Consider the following 27,270-nt stretch of genomic DNA (forward strand, 5'->3'; position numbering starts at 1 on the left):
ATGCTGCCCATCCCTGGCCCGGCCCAGCATTCGCATGGCTGGAGCTTCCCATGGATAGTCCTTGGAGCACTGCCTCTGGCCCCTGTAATGGGTTTGGCTGTGAATACCTGGAGAAGGTAGGGCCTCGTCTGTATTGAAGGCAGTGGAGGCTGCAGCGGGTTGGTGGGCCAGTGAGCCACTCCTCTGCCCAGAGGCCTCTTTGGAAGGGGGGAGCCAGATGGAGGGGGGAGAAGGCTCAGCTTGAGAGTGTAGGGGACTACTCAGGCCCTAGCAGAGGTGTGGTCCCACCCCTGAGATTAGGAAAGAAGTCTCAGGTTGCACACCTCTGCCTGTCACTGGAGAACCTGGGTCATGCCAGGATCCTGAGTAGCTTTTGCATTATTTTGCAGTTTTGGCTATCTGCAGCATTTTAATGCACTGGCTCACACTGGAAGTGTTTGCTGGGGTAAACATGCTAATGCCCTGCCCCAAACTTCCTCTCTTTTGTGTTTTTGTGTACATTTTGCTGGGGTCTAGCACAGTGCTGACAGACACACACACACACACCCCCCCCCCCCGGCTACCGCCCTGTGTCTTGCAGACTATGATGCGGTGCTGACAGAGGCTGGGGACTACACAGCCAAGTACTCTAAGCTTCGGGACTTCTTTGGCTCCGTCTCAGGTACCCAGGAGACTGCAGATCCGGGCACCCCATTCGGCCCTTGCCTGTTACCTGCTCCCCCACCTCAACCCAGATGGCCTGTTTGCAGAGGCACCGTGGGCAATGGCAAGAAAGCTTTAGAGATTCTGTCCTCATCACAGTTGGTGTCTTCTCAGCCCCAGCTTTGTATTCTGCAGGTGTAAAGTCCTTGTGGACATGACAAAGGCCCCGTCCCTCCCCTGAGTCACTGCCTGTTCTTATCAGCCCTGAAATGGGTCGAAGGCTGGGGCAGGGGTCCTCTAGGGGTGGTCCTGCCATCTGTGTGTTGCAGGTGCCCCTCTACCTCCACCACCTGACCTTCTTCCCAAGATGTCCTATGAGCCAATGACACCAGCTTTCTACCTGTCCCTGTGGGATGCCCTCCAGTACCTGGAGGTGAGTGTGGTGGGTGAGCAGAGCCCAGGAACCTCCAGATGCTGGCAAGAGCAAGGCCAGCCCTTACGTGAAGTCCTTTCTCCAGTCTCAGCACTTGAAGTGGGAAGAAGAGATTCCTGGTGGGGTCTGACGTGGGAAGGAGCAGAGCCTGCAGGAAAAAGGGACACTTGCCCCAGCAGAGGCACGCAGAGGGCGGGGCCCAGTCAGCTGGGCGCCATGATGTACAAACGGTGGTGGCTTAAGGAGCTCAAAGCCACTCCGTCACAGGGCTGCACTGTTAGGACAAAGTCCTTTCTCCTGTCCTCTCATCCCCGTGACTCTGGTGACCATGGGATTAGTGTGAGGAGAAGGCCGACTACAACAAAGGGTTAATGCTCCCTGCCTCCGTGCCCCCCAGGGTGCTGCTCCCAGGATGCCCAAACCCCAGGGGAGGCCTATCTGCTAGGTTGCACCGCTAGAAGGCTCAGAGGTTAGCCTACCTCCCCACTGCCCAGGGTGCCCCCCACCCCCCGGAAGAGGCCCATTTGCTGTATCCCCAGAGGGCTTCGGAGGAAGTGGCTTTTCTTCCCTCTCATCCTGGTCCCTGTGTTCTGTGTGCAGCCCATCAGGTCTGAAAAGCCCATCAACATGGAGAACCTGCCGGTGAACAATGGGAATGGCCAGTCCTTTGGGTACATTCTGTATGAGACCGCCATCGCCTCTTCTGGCGTCCTCAGGGGCCTTGTGCGAGACCGGGGGCAGGTAGGCAGGGCACTAGGCCCCACATCGCACGTCTGACTCACTTCCCACAGAAGCAGCCATTCCCTGTATGCAAAACTCTATAAAGCCTGTCGTTCCACGCCTGGCCACGCCCCCTGCTCCGCCCCCACATGCACACCCAGCGCCCGGGCCCCCCACCTGCCCTCTGTTGACCATGGCTGCCTTCTCTCTGTTCTCTCTGGCAGGTATTTTTGAACACAGTATCCATAGGATTCATGGACTATAAAACGACGAAGATTGTTATCCCCTTGACCCAGGTTTGTTACCCTCGGGAGCTGGGTGCTGGCTAGCCCCAGCTGCTCCCGAGGAAGTTTGGTGGGAGTCCAAGAGGAAGACCGGAACGCAGGAGGCTGTGTTACCACAAGCTGCAGCTGAGAGGGGCTGCAGCTTTCTGACTGGCTGGGGCTCACTCCCAGCCTCAGAACTGGGGTCCAAACAAACCCCGAGGTGCAGCGGGGCCCTCGTGGCTGGGTCAGCATTGGCCGCTGTGTTCCTGGCAGGGCTACGCCATGCTGAGGATCTTGGTCGAGAATCGTGGGCGAGTCAACTACGGGGACAATATCGATGACCAGCGCAAAGGTGGGTCCTAGCACAAGGCGAGAGGGCAGCTACCGGCCCTCCTCCACACAGCACATGGACAGATGGGTGGTAGAATCCTGGCAGAGGGTGGCGAGACAGGGAGGCTCCTTAGGGTGATGTGGGTTGTGGATGCACAGTGCAGAGAGGAGGGTCGTGGAGGCTCATTAGGAGGGGGGTCCAGGAGGTGCAGGAGGTCATGGACTCCAGTGGAGTGAGATGGGTGATGGGGCCCAGTGGAGGAATGAATGGCTGTGGAGGCCCAGTGGAGAGAGAGGGATCCTAGAGGCTCAGAGGTGAGATGGATCGTGGGGGCTTGGTAGAGGAGATGGGTTATGCAGGGCCAGTAGGAACTAGGTCACGGAAGCCCAGGGAGGAAGCTGAGTCAGTGAGCCCAGTGAAGGCAGGCGGAGGCTGGGCTCACTCACATGTGCACCCCTGGGTGAGTGGGCCAGAGAAGCCCTACTGGGTGAAGCCCTCTTCCCCTCGCGCCTTCCATGTGTACTGGCCATGTGCTTGTGATGAGCACACAGGGACCCTAAGCTGGCCCTCGGTCTCTCCCTGGCCTGCTTGTGCTTATGGGGGCAGTGAAGGAGGAGTGGGAAATGGGATTTCTGGGAACTCAGAGAAGGACACAGCCTTTTTGGGTCTTCACCCTGAATTTCTTTGCCGGGCCAATATCAGGAAACTCATAGTGTGTCTTCTGTGGAGAGCTGGAGGATACAGGGTTCATGACAAACAAGGTGCTTTGGTCTGCCTTCTTGGAATATCCCAGCCAATCACCGTATTCCTCCTGGCCTTCTAAATCTTTGTGCTGTCATTTAGCTCTTCCTTTTTTTAAAATCTGTGTAAATGTGGGTAGTGTCAGGTAAGTTATAAAACAGAACACAGATGTAAATCCTCTGTATTAGGGAGATGAGTGGCCTCCCAGTCTCTCCCAGCTGTTTACAGTTGCTATAGCAGAAACTCGCACAGCTCCTCCTTGGTCAGTTCTGGAGCAAAACCTTCTGGTCCCTTGCCAGGAAAACCACAGGGCCATGATGGTGGGGCTTCCTGTCCCTGCTCGCCTCTCAGGGTCTCAGCACCACGTGAGCTTCCTCACTGGCCAGTCTAACCCTCGCTCCCAGTCGTTGGCTTTCCCAGGCCCCTCAAGTGTGTCTTGATCCCTCACTGCAGAGCCCAAGCCTCTGCATCACAGTTCAGGGTTTGTAAGCCACAGACCTCCCCTTCAGAGAAAACACGAGCCTGCCGGAGACAGCCCTCTCAGGTTCCACAGCCTGTCCACATCCCCCTGGAGAAACTCAGTGGCTCTGGAGGGGAGAGCATCATGGTCGTGCCCCAGAACCCACAGCCCTGGCCAGGCCCAAGGCACTAATGAGTCACTGCTCAGGTGTGCATACTCCCTCCGTGTTGGATCCCCGTGTGATACTGTCATCTGTCAATGTCAAGACTAAGAACCTATGCTTAATCCCAGGACACGGGGGTGACTTCTGAGTATCAGGTCAGAGATATCACTGACACTAGGCCAGAACCTCCGTGACCCCGTGGCCCTCTGAGCTTCCCCTCTTCCACCCCCAGAGGTCGAAGTCCGTTCTTGCCCCGTGACATTTCAGCTCCGTCACTGTCCACGGACATGTCCTTTCATGGCAAATAATGGCCTTCCTCATTCTCAGCCCCTCTGGGATGTCCAAGGAGCTTTTTTTTTCACCCGTCAATGAAGATCTCCTTGGGCAATGCACACTTGAGGAGCAATCCTCACAGGAACACTCCAGGGACTTTCATACATGACCCCAGCCACCCAGGTCAGCTGCCCCCAGGGCTTTAGGCTTGCTCAGGTTTCCTTGTCTCCTTCCCGCAGGCTTAATTGGAAACCTCTACCTGGATGATTCTCCCCTGAAGAAGTTCAAAATTTACAGCCTGGATTTGAAGAAAAGCTTCTTTAACAGGTGAGTCCCTGCCCCATGGCAGTGTGTGAGCTCACAGGCCATGCATGGCAGGAGCCAGGAGGGCCCAGGGCAGGCTCGGACCACTTGCCAGGATCCTGCAGGTGCCCACAGTGAGGGGCGGTAGCAGAACGGAAACCCCGTTTGTTCAGGCTTGAGGCTACACATTATGCCTCTGTGCTGCTGTGCTCTGCCCTGGTTAAGATGGGAGGCCTTGGGGTTCCTGGATGGGAAAGGCATGGGCCTGCAGAATCCAGTGTGAACTTCCCCACGCCTCTCTTTCCTTAGGTTTGGTGTTGACAAGTGGACACCTGTCCCAGAAGTACCCGTGTTCCCAGCTTTCTTCTTGGGTGGCTTGTCGGTCAGCCCCACTCCTTTAGACACCTTTCTGAAGCTGGAGGTTTGTAGCTCCCCTACTCCGCCCCCATTTTCCTGGCCCTGGTTCTCTGTCTTGTCAGAGAGCTGAGTCAAAAGCCACTGTGTGTAGCCTGGCAGGCCCTGTCTTTAGGTTGCCCTAAGGGGCCTCTGGGGTCACCTGGGGTTGTTCTCAGGGCCCAACTTCCTACATCCAGTCTGCACGTGGGTGCCCTGCCTGAGGGGTCAGAGCTGGCGGCAATGGGAGGAAGACACCGTCCTCATGATCATCCACACATGGGCTCACTTTGGTCTCCAGGCAGCTGAGAGAATGCATGGTTTGTGTCCCAGCTGTGTCTCTGCTGTCTGGTACCTGTACTTGGTGGCTTTCATGGTTGACCAACCCCTTCCCTCCTCTCTCTGAAGGGCTGGGAGAAGGGTGTCGTATTCATCAATGGCAGAAACCTTGGACGCTACTGGAACATTGGGCCTCAGAAGACCTTGTACCTTCCAGGTGTCTGGCTGGACAAGGGCATGAACCAGGTGGGCACACTTCCAGCTTCCTACCTTTTTCCCCGTGACTTCTTCCCATCCCTGTCCTCCTTGGCATCAGCATGTTTCCCTGGGGGACTGGGTAGATGCTCAGCCAGCCGCCTCTCCCATCCTTGGCGCCTGTTCTTCCTAGCTCCAGCCTAGCTGCTTCACAGCCCCCTCAGCGGGCACCAGGACAAACCTCAGCTGCTCTCCTACTCCAGCCCTTCTCTCCTGCAGGTCATCATTTTCGAGGAGGTGGTGTCAGGCCCCATGATCCAGTCAACTGATATCCCCCACCTGGGCAGGAACCAGTACATTATCTGAGCTGCAGCCCCCAGCACCTCCTGCAGGGGCAGCAGCCGCTCAAAGCCAGGGGGCTGCTTGCTCACACCTGCCCTGCAGAGGGCAGTGGCCTTCAGTAGCAATCTCAGGGAGCCATGGGGCTGCAAGTCTGTCCCTGGCCCAAGTTCAAACCCTAAACCTAGGAGGACTGAAGAGAAGCGTTGGGTGGCAAGCAGGCCAGGCTCTTCTGGGAGAGCCAGAAGGATGTCTCCAGAGGGTGGGCATGTACAGTCCTGCGGCCATGGGAGGAGTTCCTGGGGCCCTCAGAAAAGACACTGGAGCTAGTTGGGCATTAGCTCCCGTCCCGGAAGCCAGAGCCTTGCTGGCCAGTCTGCTGGACACAGGTATGCTCTTTGAATGTTCTGATGGGGCTGGGCCACATCCACATGGCCTCGATTCGGTCCTGAAATAGTGGGTTTGTCACCGTTTGTAGAGGATAGCAAAGGAGTGGGCTTTGAGTTGACTTAGCTCTTCCTTCACAACCCTCCTCGAGCCTTCTCTGGGATTCTGGAAGAATCTGAGAAACACCTGCTTCTCACAGGATGACAGGTGCGGCTGAAGAGAACAGACACTCAGCCCCTGCCTGCCCTCAGCTGCAGAAGGGCTTCCAGCCATGCTCAGTGGGGCAGGCGGCGGCAGAGGGACGCGAATCCCAGCACAAACCACACCCTGTGTCTGCATGTCAGGGAGGGGAAGGGCAGAGGCCCCACCACGTGGCACTGGGCACGTGGCCCACCAGGAAGCTTGGGGAAGCCACGGAGCCCACAGGCCTTCTCCAGGTCTTGCCTCTACCCCATGACCCAGCCACAGGGGGAAAGGGAGCTCTCCATCGCAGTGGTCTCCCTGTCCAAATGGGAGGCTCTTGCTCTGGGGATCAAAGGCTATGGTTTGGCTCAGGTTTGCTGTCCTAAAGTGCAATAAAGCAATAGTGTTGAATCAAACTCGCCAATCTTGGTCTCATCTGGTGCCCTGAAGTAGAAGAGAAGGCAGTGTGGGCAGGGCGCTCACAGCCTGGCTGGGGCTCGAAGATCCATGCCCTGCCTGGCCATGTGGGTGGGTGGTGCATGCCCCTGGCTTCTCACTGCCCTCCTGCCCTTGATTCCCCATGAACTGTCTCTGGAGTGGAAGTGGCCCTGAAGAGGAAGGATCAAATACACAGCACTGTTGTGCCGGTGGCCACAAATGAGAATCTGCTGAACACCTAGGAGCGCTCCTGCGTTAGAGTCAGCCCTGGGCTGAGGTTTTCTTCACAAAGAACAGCAAACTTCTACAGCCCCACACTCAGTGGTCTTCAGGGACAAAGGGAAGCAGCACCCCTTGCCCCAGAACCCTGAAAAGCAGGGTTAGGGAAGAGTGGGGTGAGGGCTTTCAGGCTGACAGACCGCACCTGCTGTCTGTGTTGCTGACAGTGAAGTCCCTGATGGAGACGTTCATGGTTTGCAGCATCAGAGCCAAGAGCTCAGCCAGGCCAAGGGCAGAGAACGAGACCTTCTTAGTAGCTGGGAGCAAGACAAAGGCAGAGTCCCTGGTACTGCTCCCACTTAGCAGCAAGATGTGGAAGCACCAGGGCCACCTGGGGCAGGCCTGAGCCCAGGGGCGGCGGCGCTCGTTCTTGCCCTCAGTAAGTGACCTTCTCGGAAGCTGTGTGTAAAGTGGATTCTGTTTAAGAAAGTTGTGGGTAACTGAACTTTAAGGACAGCTGACAGTGACCCTTTCTAAGTGAAGAATTGTGTCAAGTGTTGCTTTCATGCAACCTGAGCAGGAATCATTGTGTTTTTTTTTTTTTTTTTCCCAAGGCAAGGTCTTCCTGTTCCAGCGTCCCATTGTTGGCTTTCTTACCTGAGTTAGCCCTGCAGCTTCTGTAGCAAAGCAGCTCTGGACAGCGCTTGTTCTCCAGGCCACCATGGGTGCTGGGGGTCTCGGCCCACTCGCTGGGCCTCTCCTTTCCTCTGTGCACACTCAGTGCACGAGGCTTATCTGTGAGACCCATCTTGACCCATGCAAGCTGCAGGTGCACAACAGGTGTCTAACTCTGGTTCCCTCACGGTACCTGTCCTACACTCTGTCCCGTATCAGAAATGGCTGCTTCATTCTGCCGACCTCTGACTAGTCTCTGTATCCTACACCCAGTGCATCAGCAAATCCTCCTGGCTCCACCTCCTTAGCACATTCAGAATTCTGCCACCTCTCTCTGCCCCAGAGCTTGTGCCCTTGCCCTGCCCACCATCATCCCATACTCGGACTGGTGTGCAAGCCACTTCCTGGCTTGCCCGTTTCAGGGTGGTTCTCCCGCAGTACCAGGTAGGTCACATGCACCCTCAGCAGTGAGCCCCCCAAGGCTCTCCCGTTGCACCCAGAGCAGAAGCCGTAAGCTTTAACCTAGTTTCTGGGACCAGCACATTTTGGGCTTTCCCATCCGCCACCTGCCTCACCTGCACTGCTTCCTCCCTGCCCTTGTCCCGTCAGCCACCTGTTTTGCTGGTCTCTGAACACGCTGAATGCTCCCAACCTTGGAGAGTGTTCTGTCCTCAGAGTGGCTCAAGGAGCTCGTGCTGGGGCCCATCGTGCTCAGATGCTCCCTTGCCAGGGAAGCGTCTGAACACCTGTGGGACACCAGCCCCTCTGCAGAGCCACAGTGTCTCCCCGCACCGCTCCCTTCTCCAGATACTGCATCCACGGCACCATGCGCTGGTGTGCTGTTCCTCTCCTCTGGGTGCCGGCGAGCTCCAAGGGGGCCAGGGGTTCACTCTCTCCGTGCTGAGCTCTAGCCCTTAGGACGATGCCTGCTCTGATAGACGTTTGCACGATGCGTTAATTAATAAAGGAGAATCAAATAAGGTGGCTATAAAGGGGATTAGGACTGTTAAAAACCATATTTGACTTTTAATTTTGAAAACAAATGCAGTTAAATTAAAACAGACCAGATGGCTCGGCTGCCTGGCCTGCAGCCTCACCCCGGCCCCCGTTCTCAGGACTTAATCCCACCCTGGCCTGGCTGCTCCGGGGGGCTGGCCAGCAAACAAGACTCTTAACAAAACGTATTCCCAAAAAAGATGAAGGCTGCAGTCCACCAGGGTTATAATTATAAATAAATATACATGCAGCTAAGAGAGGGTGTTAGGTGAAAACAAACAAACAAAAAAACTGAACTAGCATATGCCCCCAAAATAAAAAATCCCCATTTTTTTGTTCATCATCAACTTCGTGAAAATGAGCCCTGGGATTTTGGCTAATAGCAGTCCCCAAACCAGCCACACCGACCCCGACATTTAGGGCTGGTGTCCAGCAGGGAGGCAGTGGAATGCCCTCACCTGACCTGTGTCCCCTGCCACCCTGCTTGACTTCAAGGGGTCGCCCAAAGGGTAAGAGGTTGGGGAGCACTTCCTGGAGGTGGCTCAGGGATTGCTTCCCCAGGGGCTTTCATGAGCACTGTGGGAAGTGACGTCCATTTCCAGATAGGCAGCCAGTGCTACATTTCAGTGTTAAGGTCTCGACTGAGCCTTACCCAGGGCCGGTTCTGCGTGGACCTCAGAGCTGACTGTGAGCTTTAATGCGGTGGGGGCTGTTAGCAGTTAAAAAATAAACACCTCTTTCACAGGCTCGGGCCCTTTCCTTCTCCTCTGTTTAGAGGAAAATTGTGCTTCCGGCTCAGGGCACGAGCATGATCACCACCAGAAGGCCCGGCTGGGTCGGGAGCCAGAGACCCCCTGTCAGCCTGGGAGCCCTGGGGAGCTGCTTTCCCTAGGGCAGGCAGCAGGACAGGAGACGGGGAGCAGTGAGAGGTCCTTCCCCAGTTTGTGTGTAAATAGAATGATTCCCAAAGCAACGTGTGCTCAGCCTCCTTCTCCTTCATCTCCTGCCACCACCCCCCGCCCCGTTCCCTAAATCCTTCTACTATCCTCAAACCCCCTCCCTCCATTTCAGGGGGCAGGAAGGGGTCGGAGAATTGCCTGCCTCACCCCCACAGGCTAGAGCTCACCACCTTGCCCACCACCCACTCCAGCCCTGAGGTCTGCAGTTCTCAAGATTTACAGGAAGAGGGTGACCTCTCCCAGGCCCAGTCCTGGGCAGCTCTGCGCCCCAGGGGCAGTGGGGAGGCAGTGTGTGGACAGAGGGGTCCTGTGGCTCTTAGTCCAGGTCAGTGGACCTGCGCTGGCTCTGTGCCCACCTCCTTGCCAGTGCTGGAGGAGAAGGCTGGAGGGAAGGTGGCAAAGGAGGGGACTACACTCCTGCCACAGCTTGAGGTACAGGGGGAGCCTGCCGGCAGGCCAGGGTGCCCCCATGCAGGGCTGGGTGTCTGTTGGGATCAAAGACAACCATATGCTCTGTAAACATGAACCAGAGGAGAGCCAGAGAGGTGTGTCTGACTTGGGAGCAGCTCTTGGGTAGAGCAGGTGTGGAGGAGGGGGTGGGGCGTGTGGGACGCCCAGTGGTTGCTCTCTGGTCTTCAGAATTCCCTGGCTGGGAGTCCTGGGTGGTCGTGCTAAGGCCCCAGACCATGGGGTCTTTTCACCTCCCTCCCAAACCTGCATCACTCTAGGACATCCGTTCAGGAAGCTTCTGACAAGCCTTGTGCCGGCTTTGCTGCTGCCGGACCCTCGGCCCTTGTCTCTGGGGCCGCTGGTTGGGGCGGGTGGAGAGGACAGCAGGTCTGGGATTTCTGTGCTTGAATTCTCTGTCCTGGCATCAGGCTGCACTCTGGAACCCCCAGAATACAAAGGAGGGTGACGGTGATTCCTTAGGAGTCTGCCTTGGGGGGACCATCAGCCATGGAGAAAGGGCGGAAGGCCGAGAATGGGGTCTGAGAAGGAGGCTCCTGTGGGGGAGAGGAGGGACAAGTGAGGGAATGGCTGGTGTGGCCAAGGAACTCAGTCCTGACCCTACCATGGCCCCAGCCCCCAGGGTCTGCAGAGACTCGGTTGAGAGGAAGGCAGGGGCGAGGCTCTGCTCCGGGGCCTCCGAAGTGGGCACTGGCCAAGGTGACTTTCTAAGTTCAGAGGACAGATTAGGTCGTGTGACACCCTGCTGTCTCCTGTGGTCAGATCCCACTGTCCAAGCGCCCACCTCTACCTGGAATGACCTAGCACAGAGAATCTGATCTACGGAGTGCTGTCAAGGGGCAGGGCACGGTCACAGAAGGCCTCCGGGACACGCCTGGCATGGCCCGTCACCCGCACAATTTACTTGTGCCAATGCATCAACCATGGAAAAGCCAGCCAGCTTTGTCTTTACCTGTGAAATGTGGTAGCTCCTGAGACCTACTTCCACGGAGGCCTTTTCTGATGCAAATGAAAGTAGCAACACGTTTATAGGACTTAGGTTGTGCCACAGACTGTTCCCAGTGCCCTCGATGACCCATTTTACAGATGAAGGAAATGAGGCACACAGAAGTAAGGTCCGACACGGAGGAGTCGCAGGCCTGGCTCCCGTGCTTTCCCCTCCTGCTGCCCTCTGACCGCTGAGAGTCACGTTTGTGCTGATGTGCAGCAGTGACTGGTTCTTGTCACAGTGGTGACTGGAGGCAAGTCCAGAGGGCACGCGGCAAACTTAGGAGGACAAGGAGCCTGGAGAGTGAGCAGGAGTCTGAGCAGCAGTGCCCCCTGCAGTGGCCTGGGTGCCAGGGCCAGCACAGCTATGACCATGGGAGGCGGTGTGGGGGGTGTTCAGAAGTGTGGGGTGGCAGAGACCCAGCCATGCGGGTGAAAATGGGCACCTGTTAACTTTAGAATGGCCATGCCTCTTCCACTCTTGCCCACGTTTTGTGTGCCTGACCACCCACAACTCAATTAGAGAGGAAAATCCCCCGGGGCATTGAGGCTGTGTCCTAGCCTGGTGTCACCCTGCCCTGCTCCTCACCCACCCAGGTCTGCCCTCCTACCTGTGTCCAAGGCTCAGATCTCCACCGAGGGGTCAGTGAAGCCCTTCTTCCCCTCATTCACCAGCACGGGCTTCTCTGTCCGTGTGTGCCAGACCAGGATCTGTGTGTCCAGAGGCACAGAGCAAAGTGGGCATCTTGTCGACCACTAGGCTACCTCCTGCTCCCTCCCACACCCTGCAAGTATGTCTTTTGCCGCCTTCTATTCCACCTTCTTCCCATGAAGATTTTTTTCAGTTCTGTATCTCTACATACCCCTCAATCTTGCTGTTTGTACATGTGGTGTATTCAAAATATTTGTTGATGGGTGAGCATACATACAGTGGCATCCAAATCCCATATTAGAGTGCCTGGGTTTGAACCCAGGCTCCTCCCTTCATTCTAGCTTCCTGCTGAGTGCACTGAGACAGGTGATGGCTGAAGCCCTTGCTGTTACAGGCATTTGAGGAATGAACCAGTGGATGGGATACCTCTCTGTCTGTCTCTGTCTCTCTCCCTCTTCTTTTCAAATAAATAAAGTAAATAAAAACTAAAAAACCTTTTGGAAACAGGTAATCTAGAGCTACAGAAAATAGACAAGTCCCAAGATTTCCTCTGTGTGTGTGTGTGGACGTGTAGATAGGTGTTGATGCACCTGTGAGCACAGGTGCACATGTGTATGTGTACATGTCCCTGAGTGCTCAGCAGGGAGGTGGTGGGGCACAGCTATTCTGGGGGCGGGGCAGCAGTCCTCGGTTGTGACTCCCTGATGACTACACCTCCCCATTTCCCTGCCTGCCTCCATTGTGAACACCTTACAGGTGGTAAACTCCCTTCCCCGGCAGGAGTCTCAGAAGGTGTCTGATCTGTGAGGAGGGTGGAGACAGGCTTGCGAGTGCGTGCGTTACAGCAGTCAGTGCTGCAGAGGCTCATACCTTGGTGCAGTTGGCTGCCTTGGGCTCCAGGTCATTGAGGGTGACAAGCTCTCGGAGGAGGCTGCTTTCCTGGTAGCCTCCCTTCACTCCACGGAGCTTGAAGTAAGCCTGGCTTCGCTGCAGAATGAGCCGCAGGTTGACTGCAAATCCAGCCATGTCTATTGCAAATGGTCGGTGGGGGTCGAACACAGTCTTCCAGCCAACCACCTTCCCTGCCCCGTTCACCCGTGGGGCCTCGTACCGAAGGCCGCCAACGAAGGCCACGGGCCACACGGACACCCTCCTGGTACTGCGCATCTACAAAGGGGGTCCAGAGTCAGCACATCTGGGTCTGCTGGGCAGGAATGACACCCATCCACTTAATGAGCTTTGCCTCTGGGCCATCGGAAGCCACAGGGGGTCTGGCCCTGCCTGACGACTCATCGTACATATGGGCACCTGCAGCCAGACCTGTCCTAGGCTCGGGCAAAACCAGACCTCTCAGACCTCAGCAGGACCCAGTTGCCCCGTTCTCTCTCCTGGACAAAACCTCTCATCTTCCCACTTGTGAGTCTGAAACAGCTCCTCCCCCACCCACCCACACAGATGGCCCATAAACTCAAGCTATGCCACCAAAGAGATCTATGGGGGAGCTACACCCAAGGGCCGCATTCAGACAACACCTGGAGGCTGGCCACTGGTTTGGACGCTCCAGACACCGCCTATCTACCCTTTCACCCACCAGCCAGGATGCTTCAACCTGCATGAGGATTCCTATCCATCTCCCTGCTTCTCTGCTCTCTGCGCGGCTGCAGCCTGGCCGCACTGCCTGGGCTTACGTTGTCCATATGTAGCTGCACCCACGACAGCCTAGGGGAGCCCACCCCGCATCCACCGATGCGCTTCAGCCCCTGTCACCCCCACCCCGCACCTCCTCAAAGAGCTCCAGGCTGTAGGTGTTGTCATCATCTGCGAAGTACACCACGCCGGGCTGACTGGAGTTGCGCGGGAAGGTCTCCCGCAGCCAGCGTAGGGCCAGGTTGCGCTGCATGGTGCCCCGAGGGATGCGGGGATCGCGGGCGTCGCCCCGGAGCTTGTAGTTGCGGGGCGTCTCCACGTGCAGGTGCGTGTAGTTGAGGCCCGTGTCGCGCAGCAGGCGTGCGGTGAGCGGCGTGCGGCGCGGCGCGTCCTCCACCACCAGCCAGTGCAGATTGGGCACGTGCAGCAGGGTGTTCGCCATGCGCGTCAGCTCGGCCTTCTGCACCGGGCGGCTGTAGGTGGGCGTCACCACGTGGATGGTGGGCAGCGTGTCAGACCACGGCGGGGGCCGCGTGTACACGTATTCAGTGCGCACCACCTCCACGATGTCGCGGTCAGACATGCAGTACTCTCTGGGGTCTGTGCCCGGGGGCGCGTCGTGCCGGGGCTCAGTGCCCTCATCTGCAGAATTGGAAGACAGGCCATGTGGGAGGAGACACCGGGTGCAACCTCCCCAGCCCCTGCCAGGCCGCCCCTCCCCAGCGCCTCCTCAGGCCTGAAGCCAGTCACTCCTGGAGTTAGCACTAAGTTGAAATCTCCATCCTTGGAATTCTCAAGGAATTTCCCTCTTTCTGACTCCAGGGATCCTCCTCCTCACTCCCTCCTGCAGCTGGCCATACTTCAGATAGCATCCTCAGGTCCTAATACACTGGCTGTCACACCCCCCTCATCTGCATATGAACATCGCCCTGCTCTGTGTCACTGAGACCACAAAACCCAGGACCCCATTAGGGTTGCAGTGGCTGGACTGCACTGTGGCCCTGGGAGGAGCCTGAGGCTGGCTCCACCCTCTGATCAAGGGGGGCCCTCCTCTCCCAGCCATATATCATCAATTCTTGGAATCTGGGTGTGGAACCTAGTCTTTAACCACTGCATTTTGTTGCAGTGGGTTCCTGCCCATCATTGTCAAGGTCGTTCTGAATCCTGAATCTCCCATTCCTGACTTTGCATAACCCTCTAGTTTGCCATGCACAAAAGGACAGGATGGAAATCTGTCGAAGCTCTCCTGTGGGTTTCGTGTCCACCTCTTCCTCGGTGCTTCCTGGACACTCATGGGCCTTCTGTGGCACAACGCCACTGACCCTGCCTGCCCTGGCACCCAGCTGTATTCACCCAGAGGCCCTAGGACGCCACAGGGGGCAGTGAGTGACACATGGAGAAGCCTGGTCTCCAGCCAAGCACTCAGGTGTGGGAAGTCTGACTTCCTGGAGGCAACCTGCTCCAGCTGACCAAAGACGTCTTCACATGTTGGGCATTGTGCTCCCTGGGAACCCCGCAGTCCTATCACAGGATGAAGTCAGGGCCTTTGTATTCATGTTTTCATGGGCCCCTTCCTATTCGTCAGGCCCTCTCACTACCCACGATGGTGTGGCCCTTGCTGTTGTCACGCTCTCTCAGTCGGGGTGGGCAGCTGCTAGTGGCTAGACAGCAGCCCGGGAATCAGTGTCTGGGCTCAAACCGCGCCCTTCTGTCATTACTAACTGTACGCCTGTGAGCCAGTCACTCGGCCTCTGGCATCTTGATTCCAGCAGCTGTAGAATGGAGCTCACAACAGCATCTAACGTTATCGAGTTACTATGTGGACTGGGCAAGGACTCAGAGCACCGCCAGGCAGAGTTACCATCCCTTGCTCATGTGTGGAAGGGCAGTAGCCAGCCCTACTAGATCTCGGCTCCATGGGGCTATGGTAAGGATGAAATGAACATCTGGGCGGGTTGGAGGGAGATCCCAGACTTGGGTTGTGTCGGGTGCTTCTGTGAAGTCTGATACGGCTGAGCACAGCACAACACCAGCTCTCACTTGTGGCGAGTGCCCATGGAGCAACGTCACAACCAAACACACAGTAACAGCAGGAGCATTGCCCAGGCTGACAGGTGATGCTGGGGGCATGGGGACGAGGCTTGCAAAGACATAGCTGCTCAAAGGTGACTTTTTGGGGGAGTTTCTGAGTCAGACAGTGAAAAGAGAACAACATTGAGAAAAGAGGGATCGGTGCTAGGATTATGACCCAGACGAAAGGTTGCATTTTTCTTGTGATCAGGGAGGCTTTGGAAACTGAGACCCGAGGAGACTGAGAGCCATTTTGCCCAACTCTCTGCTACCTAAGTCAGCCCACACAGGCAGAGAATCTGTGTTCAGGGAAAACTCTCCCTGTGTTAGGACAAGTCCACAGCCCAAGCTCTGTCCTTCCTATGGGTGTCAGGCTTCTGCAGCCTTGAATGGTAAAGGCTTCATGGTGCCCGGGGCTAGTTGTGTGACACAGTGGATAAAGCCACTGCCTGTGATGCCGGCATCCCATACGGGCACCAGTTCAAGTCCTGGCTGCTCCACTTCCGATCCAGCTCCTTGCTTGTTAATCCTCCACTTGCAGTGCTGGCATCCTATATGGGAGCCAGTGCAATTCCTGGCTGCTCCACTTCTGATCCAGCTCTCTGCTATGGCCTGGGAAAGCAGTAGAAGATGGCCCAAGTCCTTGTCCCCTGCACCCACGTCGGAGACCCAGATGAGGCTTCTGGCTCCTGGCTTTGGCCTGGCCCAGCCCCCCAGACATTGCAGCCATCTGGGGAATGAACCACTGGATGGAAAATCTCTCTCTGTGTCTCTCCCTCTCTTCCTAATGCTGACTATGCTTTCAAATAAAGAAATAAATCATTTTAATAAAGATTTTTATTTACTTATTTGAGAAGTAGAGTTACAGACAGTGAGAGGGAGAGACACAGAGAAAGGTCTTCCATCCACCGGTTCACTCCCCAAATGGCCACAATGGCCAGAAACGGGCCAATCCAAAGTCAGGAGCCAGGAACTTCTTCTGGGTCTCCCATGTGGGTGCAGGGACCCAACCACTTGGGCCACCTTTCACTGCTCTCCCAGGCTATAGCAGAGAGCTGGATTGGAAGTGGAGCAGCCGGGACTAGAACTGGCACCCTTATAGGATGCCAGCACCACAGGTGGAGGATTAACCCACTGCACCACAGTGCCGTCCCCTAAGGCTTCCAAGAGCCCTCACTACATCCTACTGCAGCTTTCCTTCCCTCCCTCCTGGCCTGCTCTGGAGACAGAGGCCACATCCTCATCCTCCAGCAGTAACGTCAGTGCTTAGCAAAACAGCCAGATGCCTTCTGTCCTAGAACTCCACCAAGAAGGTGATTGACTGCTTTATCTATAGTACTAACCCCTCTGGAATGATGTATGTGCAGGATAACAATGATTCTAAACTGACAAGCCCGAAGAGAGGCGTTGGAGTTGGGAGGAGAGACTGATGCTAGATAGAAAGGCCTTGAGCCCAGCACTGGGCAGCGGGGATGTCTCAATCTTGAGCTGCGCCCTTCCTTGTGGAGGCTTCAGAAACTGTTGGGGTTTGGAGGACCTGGCATCTAACCCTGTAGGGCAGCACAGCCTGAGGCTGTGGGTTCCTGGAGACAGTCTGCATCCAAGTCACATGTGGCTACAGGCCATAAGCCCCATCCCAGCCCTGCCATCCACCTCTCACTGGGATGAGCTCCAATGCCTTCATATTTTAACTCCCCAGGTAAGGTGAGGCACACTGCAATGAGAAAACTGCTACCTGCCTGGAAGTGTTGAACCTGCTTGTGTGGGGAGGCTAAGGAGGAAGGGGCAACCAGATATGGTCACACTGGATGGCTGGGGGTCATGGGAGCATGGGTGCAAGAGGGAACGGCAACCTCAGGACTCAGAGCCAGGAGGGGGCAGTTCTACCCCCAGTGCTTCCACTGCTGCTTGCAAGTCTTTTTCTTTCTCCAAATCTACTTCCACCAGGTAAGCCTAAATCAGGGTTTCCTAAGCAAGAAAAGAGGAGCGAATAGGAGGTGTTAGGGTGCAGTGGATTAAACCACCATTGAGATGTCTGTATCCTTTATCAGAGGGCCTGGGATACGGTCCCACCTCCAGCTCCAATCCAGCTTCCTGCTTATGCTCCTGGGAAGCACTGGATGACAGCCCAAGCTGTTGGTTCCCTGCCACTCACATGGGAGACCCAGATGGAGTCTCTGACTCCCAGCTTCAGCCTGGCCCAGCCCCAGCTGTTGTAGACATTAGGGGAATGAGCCAGCAGATAGAAGATCTTTCTGTGTGTCTGTCTCTCCCTCTTTATCACTCTGCCTTTCAAATAAATAAATATTAAGAAAGAGAAAGAGCGAGAAGCAAACAATATGCCCTCTTCCAAAGGTTTACAACACCATTCAGTTCAGAAACCCTTCCACTCCTTGGGTGTCTTGAGATCGAATGCAATGTCACTGATCATGTGTTCTCTTTAATGTATGTATGTATGTATGTATTTGAAAGGCAGAGAGAGAAGGAGAGTGAGAGGGAGAGGGAGAGAGAGAGAGAGAAATCTTCCATCTGCAGGTTCACTCCCCAATTAGCTGCAATGGCCGGAGCTGCACCGATCTGAAGCCAAGAGCCAAGAGCTTCCGTCAGGTCTCCCATGTAGGTGAAGGGCCCAGGGACTTAGGCCATTTTCCACTGCTTTCCCAGGCCACAGCAGAGAGCTGGATCAGAAGTGGAGCAGCCAGGACTTGAACCCGCGCCTACAGGGATGCCTGCACTGCAGGCAGTGGCTTCACCTGCTACACCACAGTGTTGGCCCCGTTGTGTTCTCTTTTATAAATATTTTCTATTGTATGGTGTTTTGACACCTTGAGGCCTTGAGGACTCAGGGAAGGACTGCATCATCCCAGTGCTAACTGCTAAGCAACTATCCCACAAAGACATCTTTTGCAGGTCAACCACCCAATCCAAAGTGCACACCACATCACCTCCTTTATGGAACTTCCACATCTTTCCTTGCCCTAAACGGCATTACTCAAACTCTCCAATTCAAAGCCCATTCAGCTGGTCACTGTGCCTCTCTTTCCTTCCTGCCAAAACAACACTGCCTCCACTGCCTCCTGCCTCCTGACCCACCCAGTGCTTTCCCAGTGGTCCAGCTGGGCCAGGTGTACCATCTTCTGTTCGGAACCAGGAGTAACAAGCTCTCCTTTGCAGGCGATTGTCCCAGTTGCTACCACCTGCCATCTCTGCTTCAAACAGGTCCCAGTACATCTTGGAACAGTGTAGCACCTATCAGATTCCCACACGGGACCAAGGCCCCGAAACGGGCCAAGCTGCTTGGTGGACAAAAAGAGGACCTGTCCATGTTAGCTGGGGTTGTGCTCATTACGGGAAGCTGGGCTGGGGGCAGGCAAGCTCACCCTTGTGCACGGTGAGTAAGGGCGCGAGGGTGCTCTGGTGCCAGACGGTGATGAGCAGTGTCCAGGGCAGCACGATAAGGACGATTGCAAGGATGTCCCGTCTTTTCGGCATCTCCAAGGCTGGCTGCACCCACAGCTCCTCATTACCTGAGTGGTGGTAAAGTCAGGAGCGGGCAGCCACGGGGCAACGGCAGCAGCACAGGGGAGAAAAGAACAGGCATGGGCTGGCCGGCCAGACACGGAGAGAACAGAGAAGCTGAAGGCTGGCTAGCAGGTCTTACCAGCACTCACAACCCACCCATTGCGGAAGCAGGTTTGCAGGCTCCGGCCCGACTGGAGTCTGAGAAGGGGCAGCTGTCCAGGAGTGGGATCAGGAGCCCTGGGAGATGGACACCTGTAAGAGAGAGCAGAGGAGGATGGCCAGAGACCAGAGCACAAGGGGTGGATGCCCAGCAAGTGCCCAGCCCTGGTCTGGGACACACAGCACAGAGGACAGGGGCTTCCTAACTGCACGCCCACCTCCTGGGGTCCTCTTCTGTCTGCCTGTGACACACAGGCACAGAGACGTGGAGCCAGACCAGTTAGTAGTAGGGTCCAAGGCACAGGTTTCAGAGACGCCTGTCTTGGCAACTCTGCCATCCACAAACTATATGACTGCTGCAATTTTCTTGTGTACAAAATAGGTACCATCAGCCCCTCTTTCACAATTCTCAGAACTAACAGTTAGTGCCCAGAGAGCCCTTAGGATGACCCTTGACACACACAATTGCACAATAAATGTTAGATGCTATAATGTCCAAATGTTTGGGCCCAGATGAGTTTTTGTTTTTCATTGTCTGGATATAGGGGGTCAAAAGTGGGAGGTCTCTTTTGAGGATGGAGCCCCTGGGAGGAAATGCTGTGACTGCCTTCCTTTGTCAGTGTCAGTGGGGAAGTTTCACGGAACGCCCGCTTGCCCTGTGTAGGACCAGGACGGAGCCAACAGATCCTGGCCTGGGCATCAGCAGGGGAAGAGGTGGCCACGTGGTGGGGAGAGGGCAGCAGCAGGGACCGGGGAAGGTGCTCTCTGCGAGAAGGAGCCTGACTCAGATGTCCGCTCAGTTCCATCGAGGACCTGGTGACAGCAGCCCCGCCCCACCCCACCCCACTACCAGAGACTGGTTCTTCATGTGACAAGGGGAGTAGGTGTAGCAAACTCATGACCACCTTGGAATTGGTCACAATCGCTCTCCTCCTTTTCTCTTCACTTCTGTGCTGTGCAAGCTGCAGCTGGAGTCCGTGGGAGGTGGGCGGAGGGAGCCCTGGCCACCCTGATGTGCCCACCACCCCCGGAGCCAGGGCGTCTGCAGTGACATCTCAGAGGCTGAGCTGCCTGCCCCAGCCCCGCCAGCATGCGCTCTCATCTTGGTGAGTCAAAGGCAAGGCCCCCGAGTTATGGAAACAGACAGCTCTCTTCCCCAGTGGTCTTTTCTCCACAAGCTCAGCTGCTTCGTGCAAGGACATGGTCACCCTCCCCTAAGGAGCACCTTCCTCCCCAGGCAGCTGGCAGCCCTGTCCCCTCCGGCCACCTCCACTTGGCCTCCAAGTCACCCCTCATTCCTTAGGGACAGGGAAGGCCACAGGCAGGGCAGACATTGCCTTAGTCATTGGGACACGCATATCTCATGGCACAGTGCCTGGTTTGAGTCCAGCTCTACTCCTGATTCTGCTTCCTGCTTAATGCGGCCCTAGAGGCAGCAGTGATGGCTCAAGTAATTGGGCTCCTGCCCCCAACATGGGAGCCTCGGATTGAGTTCTCAGCTCCCAGCTTTGGCCTCGGCTCAGCCCTGGGCACTTGATGGGTAAACCAGCATATAGGAGTTATTTCTCTCTCTGTTTTTCTGACTCTCAGATACATAAATAAAATGTTTCAAATGCCGCAGGCAAGGACCACTGACAGGGGACATCCAGGAGACTCTGCCATTCTGAGCTGTGTCCCCGACAGATCCCTTGCACTGGCCCCAAAAGTGGCAGAGCCCAGCCCCTGCTCCAGGGCTGCACAAGGCTCCACGTCCAGCCATGGATCATGTGGATCACCCATGACTGGTGGGATCCTAGGCTGTGCATGGTGAGGGGTGGGAAGTGCTGTGGTTTGTATATGGCCTGTCCCCTCCCTCTGAAACATGTCATTGAGTCTGTCACAGTAGCAGTGTGGGAAGGAGGGAAACTCTCCAAGGCACCTGGGTGGTTAGGTTAAGGACTACCGCTGTTCTCGTGGGTGTAGGCTTGTTCTTGGACGAGCCCTGCTCTCCCTTCCACCACCTGCTCTCCTTTCTACTTTCTGCCAGGAGCTGAAGTGGCACAAGGCTCTTGCCCATGCCACGTTCCCAGCCTCCAGAACCAGAGCCTCTTTTGTTGATAAGTCACCCTGGCTCAGGGACTCGGGTACAGCAGTAGAATCAGGACTAAGATGGGGCAGGGGCGGGGCAGGGCGGGGAGGGTGGGCCTGGCTGCAGCTTCTACAAGCTCTAGAAAGTTTTCTTCTGTTTTCAGAGCTTCTCAGCGGACCTTTCTTGAATGTCCTTGGTTTGCATGAAGGCTCCAATTTCAGGGTGGAGAGAGCCAAGGAAAGCAAGCGGACACCACGCCAAGTCAGCCCACGCCAGGGGAGCCCAGTGGGGGCTGCCTTGCAGGCGGTTGGTTTATGCTGAGGCTCTTGCCTCTCATGTCCACTCAACCTCCCATGTGTGCTGGACCATCCTCACTAATGAGCTCTCCTGTCACCCTCATGATGTCCAAAGACAAGGCTCAACATTTCCTGCACTCCCACCCCACACATCACTTCCACCAGGCTCTGGGTACTACTGTGAACCTTGTTTTACAGAGACGGTCACTTGCCTGGTGGAACCAGCATGAAATCCAGGCCATTGGACTCCATGCTGTCATTAGGATGAGACAGGATGAGAGTCCCAGGCGCTGTAGCCCCTCAGAACCTGGGAGACAGGGGACACACAGGCCACGTGCTTTCTCGGGCCTGAGCTAGCACTGGATCTGAGTCTCCTTCCTCCACCACAGCTGCCCCCACAGCAAGGTCGCAGCACCTGCACGGAGCCTGGGAAGGGTGGAGGCTCGCTGCAAGGGGGCAGAGGGGGCTTTCTAATCCCGTCTTGTCTTTCTGGAGAGGGAGGGGTCATGAGGAAGAAAAGCTCTAAAAACCTCAGCAATAAACCCAGTTGTGCATTAATCACTCTGGAAGCCGTTACAGCTTGAAACCCCCATAACTTTAATGGAGGCTATTATAAGCATAGTCGCGCCAATTACCAGGCAGTTATTAAGCAGAACACAGAGAGCCCCCAGCCTTGGAGAAAACCACCTGGCCAGCAGGGGGCAGGCTCCTGGGAAATGGTGCCTGGGTGTGGAGATCCTGGCCCACTGACTGAGATGCAGCTGACAGGTGACCTGTGTTGGGTGCCTGCAGCTTCTGCTGAGAGCTGGGAAGAAGAGCAGAGGCAAAAGGCTACCCCACCAGTGAGCCCGGACCGCTGCAGTCCCTTGGCAGGAACAGGCAGAGGAATCAACACTGAGGTGGAGAAAGGCCCGGCCGCATCCAGGAGAGGGGCACGGAGGATGAGGTGTTTGAGGGATGGGCATGGCAAGGAGTGGTCTCACGTGAGACAGGACGTGGTGTGTTGGTGTGTGCATGTGTGCAAGGGGATGCCGTGGGTTACAACTCCCCACCCCAAGATGCACACTTGTGTGTGTCTGTGGCCAACCGACCAGTCGCCAGTGGGGAGTGCGGTCAGCAGGTGAAGGCATGGGAAGGTCTCCCCCACTGGGCATTCTTAGAGCCTCCAGTAGATGGAGATGTGTTGTAGGCTGAGTGGGGGTGGCCACTGGAGGAGGAGTAGAGGCAATGAGGGCGACTGCAGCCAACTGCTTGCCCCTTCAGCCTCTGCCCTCACCCTTAAAGCATGCAGGCTGCTGGGAGAGTTTGAGTGAATTTTCACAGCTGCCATTTTAGCAGCTGGAGACTAGCACAGCAAGGGCTCCATGGGGATGAAGAAATGTCCTACGTGAGGAGCGTGGGGTCCAGGTGGGCATCAGGCCAGAGGCAAGGCCAAGAGGGTGATGTAACATCAGCTTCCATGGAACTGGTTCACCATGACAGGGCCAGTGAGCCCCTGGAGGATGGCCACTTCTGAGAAGACTCAGCCACAGGAATTGGTCTGCAGGTCTTAGGGTGTCTGGGACTCAGGCGGATGGCTCTGATTGTCCAAGGCTGAGGCACAGCTGATCTGCCCAGGAGTGGCTGGGCCCAAGGAAGCCAGGACAACGTGTGAATTAATTCAGAACTGGCCAGCTGGGGCCAGCGCTGAGGCTTAGCAGGTAATATGCCTCCTGCAGTGCCAGCATCCCATATGGGCACTGGTTCAAGTCCCAGCTGCTCCACTTCTGATTCAGCTCTCTGCTATGGCCTGGGAGAGCAGTGGAGGATGGCCCAAGTGCTTGGGCCCCTGTACCCGTGTGGGAGACCCAGAGGAAGCTCCTGGCCCCTGGCTTTAGATTGGCCCAGCTCCAGCCGCTGCTGCCAGTTGGGGAGTGAACCAGCCGATCAAAGATCTCTTTCCCTCTCTCTGCCTCTATGTAACTCTGCTTTTCATATAAATAAATAAATCTTAAAAAAAAAAAGACTTGCCAGTTTTTACAGAAAGGCCTTCTGAGCCTGCAGGTGTTTGGATGAAGGTCTCATCAATGCCCCTAGTCTCTGAAAAGAGAGGCTTATTTAATCCTTTCAGGGAGTATGAGCACGGAGCTGGGTTAGGCCTGTGGGCAACACAGCAACATGGGGGAGGAAGCAGGACTTCCCTCCAGCCTCCTGCAGTCCCCAGAGACGCTGAGGACACACAGCTCACTCCCAGGCAGGTAGCGTGTACAGGGGTTGTGCATGTATCCATGCATGTGCACACACCTGCCTGTGCGTGTGCACCTGTGACAGACCTGCTCAGAACCCACCCATCCTGTTCCCGTCTGGAAGCTGACAAAAGCCTTTTGACCCAGTAAGACTGGCAAGGTGTTAGGTGGTTAATCAGAAAGGCCCGTTGGAGCAAGAACTCTTTCGTGATAACACACACAGCATGCACATCTCAATTTAAGTAACGTTTGCAAAGCTAATGGCTGATGCTTCTCACTACAGAGAAACACGTGACCATTTTTCCAGCATCCACACTCCCCACTGCTGCCTAGCGGGAGAGTCAGCTGACAAGAGGCGTGCATTGACTTTCTGCCATCGAGCTCGCTTTGCTCCCTCTTTACTCGGCTTCTTCGAGAACCAAGGGCACTTGAGCAAGCTGAGAGCAGTCCCCTCCAGAACACGGATGATGTTCCCCATCAAAACCCACCAGTTCAGAGAACTTGTTTCCAGACTCACTCCGCTTGGATTCTTTTGAGTGCATTGAACTTAGCTTTCATAGAAATGACTCGCACGTTTCTGCACATGGATTGGAAGGTCTGCACGCTATGCCACAGCAGTGACCACAGGAAGACCTCTGTCAAATGTTACTGAGCCCAGTGAGCAGAGGGAAGTCTGGCATCACGCCAGCACAGGCACTGGTCAGATGGGTGCAGAACTGGGTCAACATGCCCAGTCAACCAAGCAGGGACCAGTTCAGAAAGCCTCTGCTGTCCACGTCTGTCCCCTAGCATCCAGGAGGTACGGTTCTGCAGCAGCTGAGCGGCAGACAGTGAAGAGCCCAGAGGGTTGCACCAGCCTCACTGAATAAGTTGGGCTTGGGAAGAAGCTGGAGGGAGGAAGAAGCTGCTCCCTCTGGGCAGGGGAGCAGGGGAAGTAGCTGACGAAGGCTCCAGCTTCTCCTTCCAGCCCCAGGCAGTCTCCCCAAAGTGAGGGATGCTAAGCCATCGTCCCAGGGAATCTGCTGGTGCCCTAACGGGATCAAGGGATTAGTATTGATTCTGTGGCACTGCTCAGGAAAAGCCCAATGCCAGAGCTAATCAGCTCCCGGCCCAGTCAATCCATACTTCATTAACCCAGTCCCAGCCCTGCAGCCTCCAGCACACTGCCCCACCCCGGCCACCGCGTTGCAGCCACCAGCCTCTCCCCAGAACCAACCCAGAATGCCAGGGGGCATCCAGGGAGCTGTTGTGTCCCGAAGGCCTCCTGTTTCTCTTTCTCCACTCTGACCTGACTCACAAGGGAAGGAGGTGGCCAGTTGGAGGGGAGACTCCACTCTGCACCCCACACTGGACAAGTGGGGTTCCCTTTTTCACAAAGCCAGGTCCTGTGCTCTTCACAACAGCCCCGTGAGGCAGACAGGGGGATCCCATCCCCATCTTGCACAGACATCGGGGCTTAGGGAGGCCGCATGCTCAACCCTGCTCAGAGGCACTCACCCTCGGGCCGTGGACTCTGGATCCAGCTGCCCCCGCCCATCCTGACTACGCTGGCTCCCACCTGCTGTGGTCGGGCTGCTTCCAGGGTGCTCGGCGATGCCTGCATCCTGCCTGTGGCCCTGGCCTGCTGCTGTTCCCCACGTGGACCATCACACAGGAAGGACACGGTGGACTCTAGATCTTACACTGTCCTGTTTTCCTCCTACCAGGAAACCCAACCAAGAACCTGGGCAGAGGGAAGCGGGTCCATTCAGGCTATGGTAAATAACACTTTCTTGCTTTTGTTTTCTTCCAATCAACACGGAAAGAAACATAATTCACTGTTGTTGTATTTTTAAGGCAGTTCTTTTGTTTTCCTTTTTGTTTTTTTACAAATAGCCTTTGGTTTATACTTGGAGTATGACCCTGTGAAAAATGAAAACTGGAGTTTGATTTATGGCACTCTGCAAGTGAACACCCGTCCAGGTTCACTGCAGGGATCTGAACAGAACAAAACACTGGACCAGCTGTGTCTGCGGCTCCCCAGATCACATTGCGAGTGGTCTCCGGGCAGACATGTACACAGTCGCCACAGAACCTTTGGGCAGGAGGCCCTGAAAGCAGGCACCAGGCTTCATCTTGTGGACACAGCACACATGGCTGCTCTCTGTTGGGGCTTGTATGGGCCTGGGAGTGAGCACACAAATGACCCCTTCCTTGGCTCTTCGGAAAGGTACAGCCCTGGGGAGAGGGGGGCAGCCAAGGAGATGGACAGATGGAGAGCTGTGGACAGGTGGATGACAGCCATGACCATGGGGGACCCCAGGGAAGAAGTAGCATACAGACAGAAGGCCACGACGCGCGACTGCTCTGGAGTGGAGGGAGTTGCCACTCTGTGGCTGGGAGGGGGAGGTCATCAGCAGGAATGCACTGGCCACCGACGGGACACAGAAGACAGCACAGGACCCTCAGCCCTTGCCTGCATGATGGGGAAGCCATGAGGATGGAGCCTGTCTGGGGCTGTGCACTAGGGACCAGCTTTTGCAAAGAACCCTGTAGCCCAACCCAGCCCAAGGCTAGGGGAGAGGTTTGACCTGACCACCTTCTTTGCTGTCTTCCCATCCTTGCTCTGAGCTTTTGGAAGGAAGCTCACTCCTAGGGCAAGCATATTTGCTTCCTGCTGCTGTTTAAAAAATTGGCCTATCCTTTGTAGCTTAAAACAGCCCATTTTCCTAACTTCCACAGGTCAGGAGTACAGGCCTAGCCCAGGAGTCTCACAAGCCTGGGAGGGCTGCAGGGGCTGCATTATTTACTAATTACTATTTTATTTATTATTTACTACTACTATTATATTATTTACTAATTTAAAAGTCAGTTACACAAAGACAAGGATACACACACACACACACACACACACACAGAGGGAGAAAGACAGAGAGACAGAGAGGGATCTTTTATTGCTGGTCCACACCTCAGATGGCCTCAACAGCTAGGGCTTGGTCGGCAGAAGCCAAGAGCCTCATCCGGGTCTCCTACATAGGTGGCAGGGCCCAGACATCTGAGCCATTGCCTGATGCTTTTTCCAGGTCATTAGCAGGAAGCTGAATCAGAAGTGGAGCAGCCGGACAGGAACTGGTGCCCATATGGGATGCCAGCATAGCAGGCAGTGGCTTTACCTGCTACGCCAAAACACTGGCCCCAGGGCAGCATTTTCACGCGGAAGGCAGACTGGGGGAGAATCTGTGTCCAAGCCCACTTGGGCTTTGGCAGAACCACTGCCCAGCTAGGCTAGAGTTAATGCCATGGCTGCTTGCTGGCTGTGTGCTTGAGGCTGTGAGCAGCTCCTAGGGGCCCTTCACCACGTGGTGTATTCATCGAGCCAGCAAGGAGTCCAGGGCAAACAGGAGGCTTGCATAACACAGTGTAATCCTGGGGTGACAGCCCCTCACTTTGCTACATTCATCGGTGCCATCCGCACCCCAGGAGCAGGGTTACACAGAGGCACAAACACCAGGTTCCCCTTAGAGTGTGTCCATCACAGCCATGCAGACGGCCCACGCCTGCCTTCAGCTCCTCAGCCTGTCCAGGCCCTGCCGTACCCCAGCCTCAGACAGTCCTCACGTCTTTGCTGCCCTCAGTCCGAGAGGAATGGTCCCTGGAGGAACAGTGCAGCAATAGGGAGGGCCCAGGCCTGGGCATCCTGTCAGCCTCCCCCTTCCTTGCTGTATGAGCCATGGTTTTCCACCTGTAAAGTGGAAATAAAAACATTGCTTCTCCCAGTAGGTTCTTAGGATAATAAGGAAAA

At 55.8% G+C, this 27,270-nt stretch overlaps 2 protein-coding genes across 8 annotated transcripts in view; one reads left to right on the forward strand and one right to left on the reverse strand.

Annotated features, from left to right (window-relative positions):
* Window positions 1-6,524, forward strand: part of LOC100345461 (beta-galactosidase-1-like protein 2) — a 43,869-nt gene extending 37,345 nt beyond the window's left edge. For 2 of the 3 annotated variants that reach the window (XM_051834498.2, XM_070048418.1), the window contains 9 exons: window positions 581-661; window positions 972-1,075; window positions 1,676-1,816; window positions 2,020-2,091; window positions 2,335-2,413; window positions 4,269-4,356; window positions 4,642-4,753; window positions 5,134-5,250; window positions 5,479-6,524. In XM_051834498.2, the coding sequence (XP_051690458.2) occupies window positions 581-661; window positions 972-1,075; window positions 1,676-1,816; window positions 2,020-2,091; window positions 2,335-2,413; window positions 4,269-4,356; window positions 4,642-4,753; window positions 5,134-5,250; window positions 5,479-5,565 (881 nt within the window). In that variant the 3' untranslated portion in view covers window positions 5,566-6,524. Of the gene's footprint in view, window positions 1-580; window positions 662-971; window positions 1,076-1,675; window positions 1,817-2,019; window positions 2,092-2,334; window positions 2,414-4,268; window positions 4,357-4,641; window positions 4,754-5,133 lie in introns of all 3 variants that reach the window. The other variant, XM_051834500.2, reaches the window with a different exon arrangement.
* A 1,913-nt stretch (window positions 6,525-8,437) lies between these two features.
* Window positions 8,438-27,270, reverse strand: part of B3GAT1 (beta-1,3-glucuronyltransferase 1) — a 29,654-nt gene continuing 10,821 nt past the window's right edge. For 2 of the 5 annotated variants that reach the window (XM_051834502.2, XM_008248349.4), the window contains exons 2-7: window positions 18,881-18,993; window positions 18,600-18,746; window positions 13,283-13,791; window positions 12,373-12,669; window positions 11,462-11,561; window positions 8,438-10,399 (exon numbers count right to left, since the gene is read on the reverse strand). In XM_051834502.2, coding sequence (XP_051690462.1) covers window positions 11,475-11,561; window positions 12,373-12,669; window positions 13,283-13,791; window positions 18,600-18,711 — 1,005 coding nt within the window. In that variant the 5' untranslated portion in view covers window positions 18,712-18,746; window positions 18,881-18,993 and the 3' untranslated portion in view covers window positions 8,438-10,399; window positions 11,462-11,474. The other 3 variants (XM_051834501.2, XM_008248350.4, XM_008248348.4) reach the window with 2 other exon arrangements.

This window comes from Oryctolagus cuniculus, chromosome 1 (assembly GCF_964237555.1).
Source record: "Oryctolagus cuniculus chromosome 1, mOryCun1.1, whole genome shotgun sequence".
NCBI classification, from domain to species: domain Eukaryota; kingdom Metazoa; phylum Chordata; class Mammalia; order Lagomorpha; family Leporidae; genus Oryctolagus; species Oryctolagus cuniculus.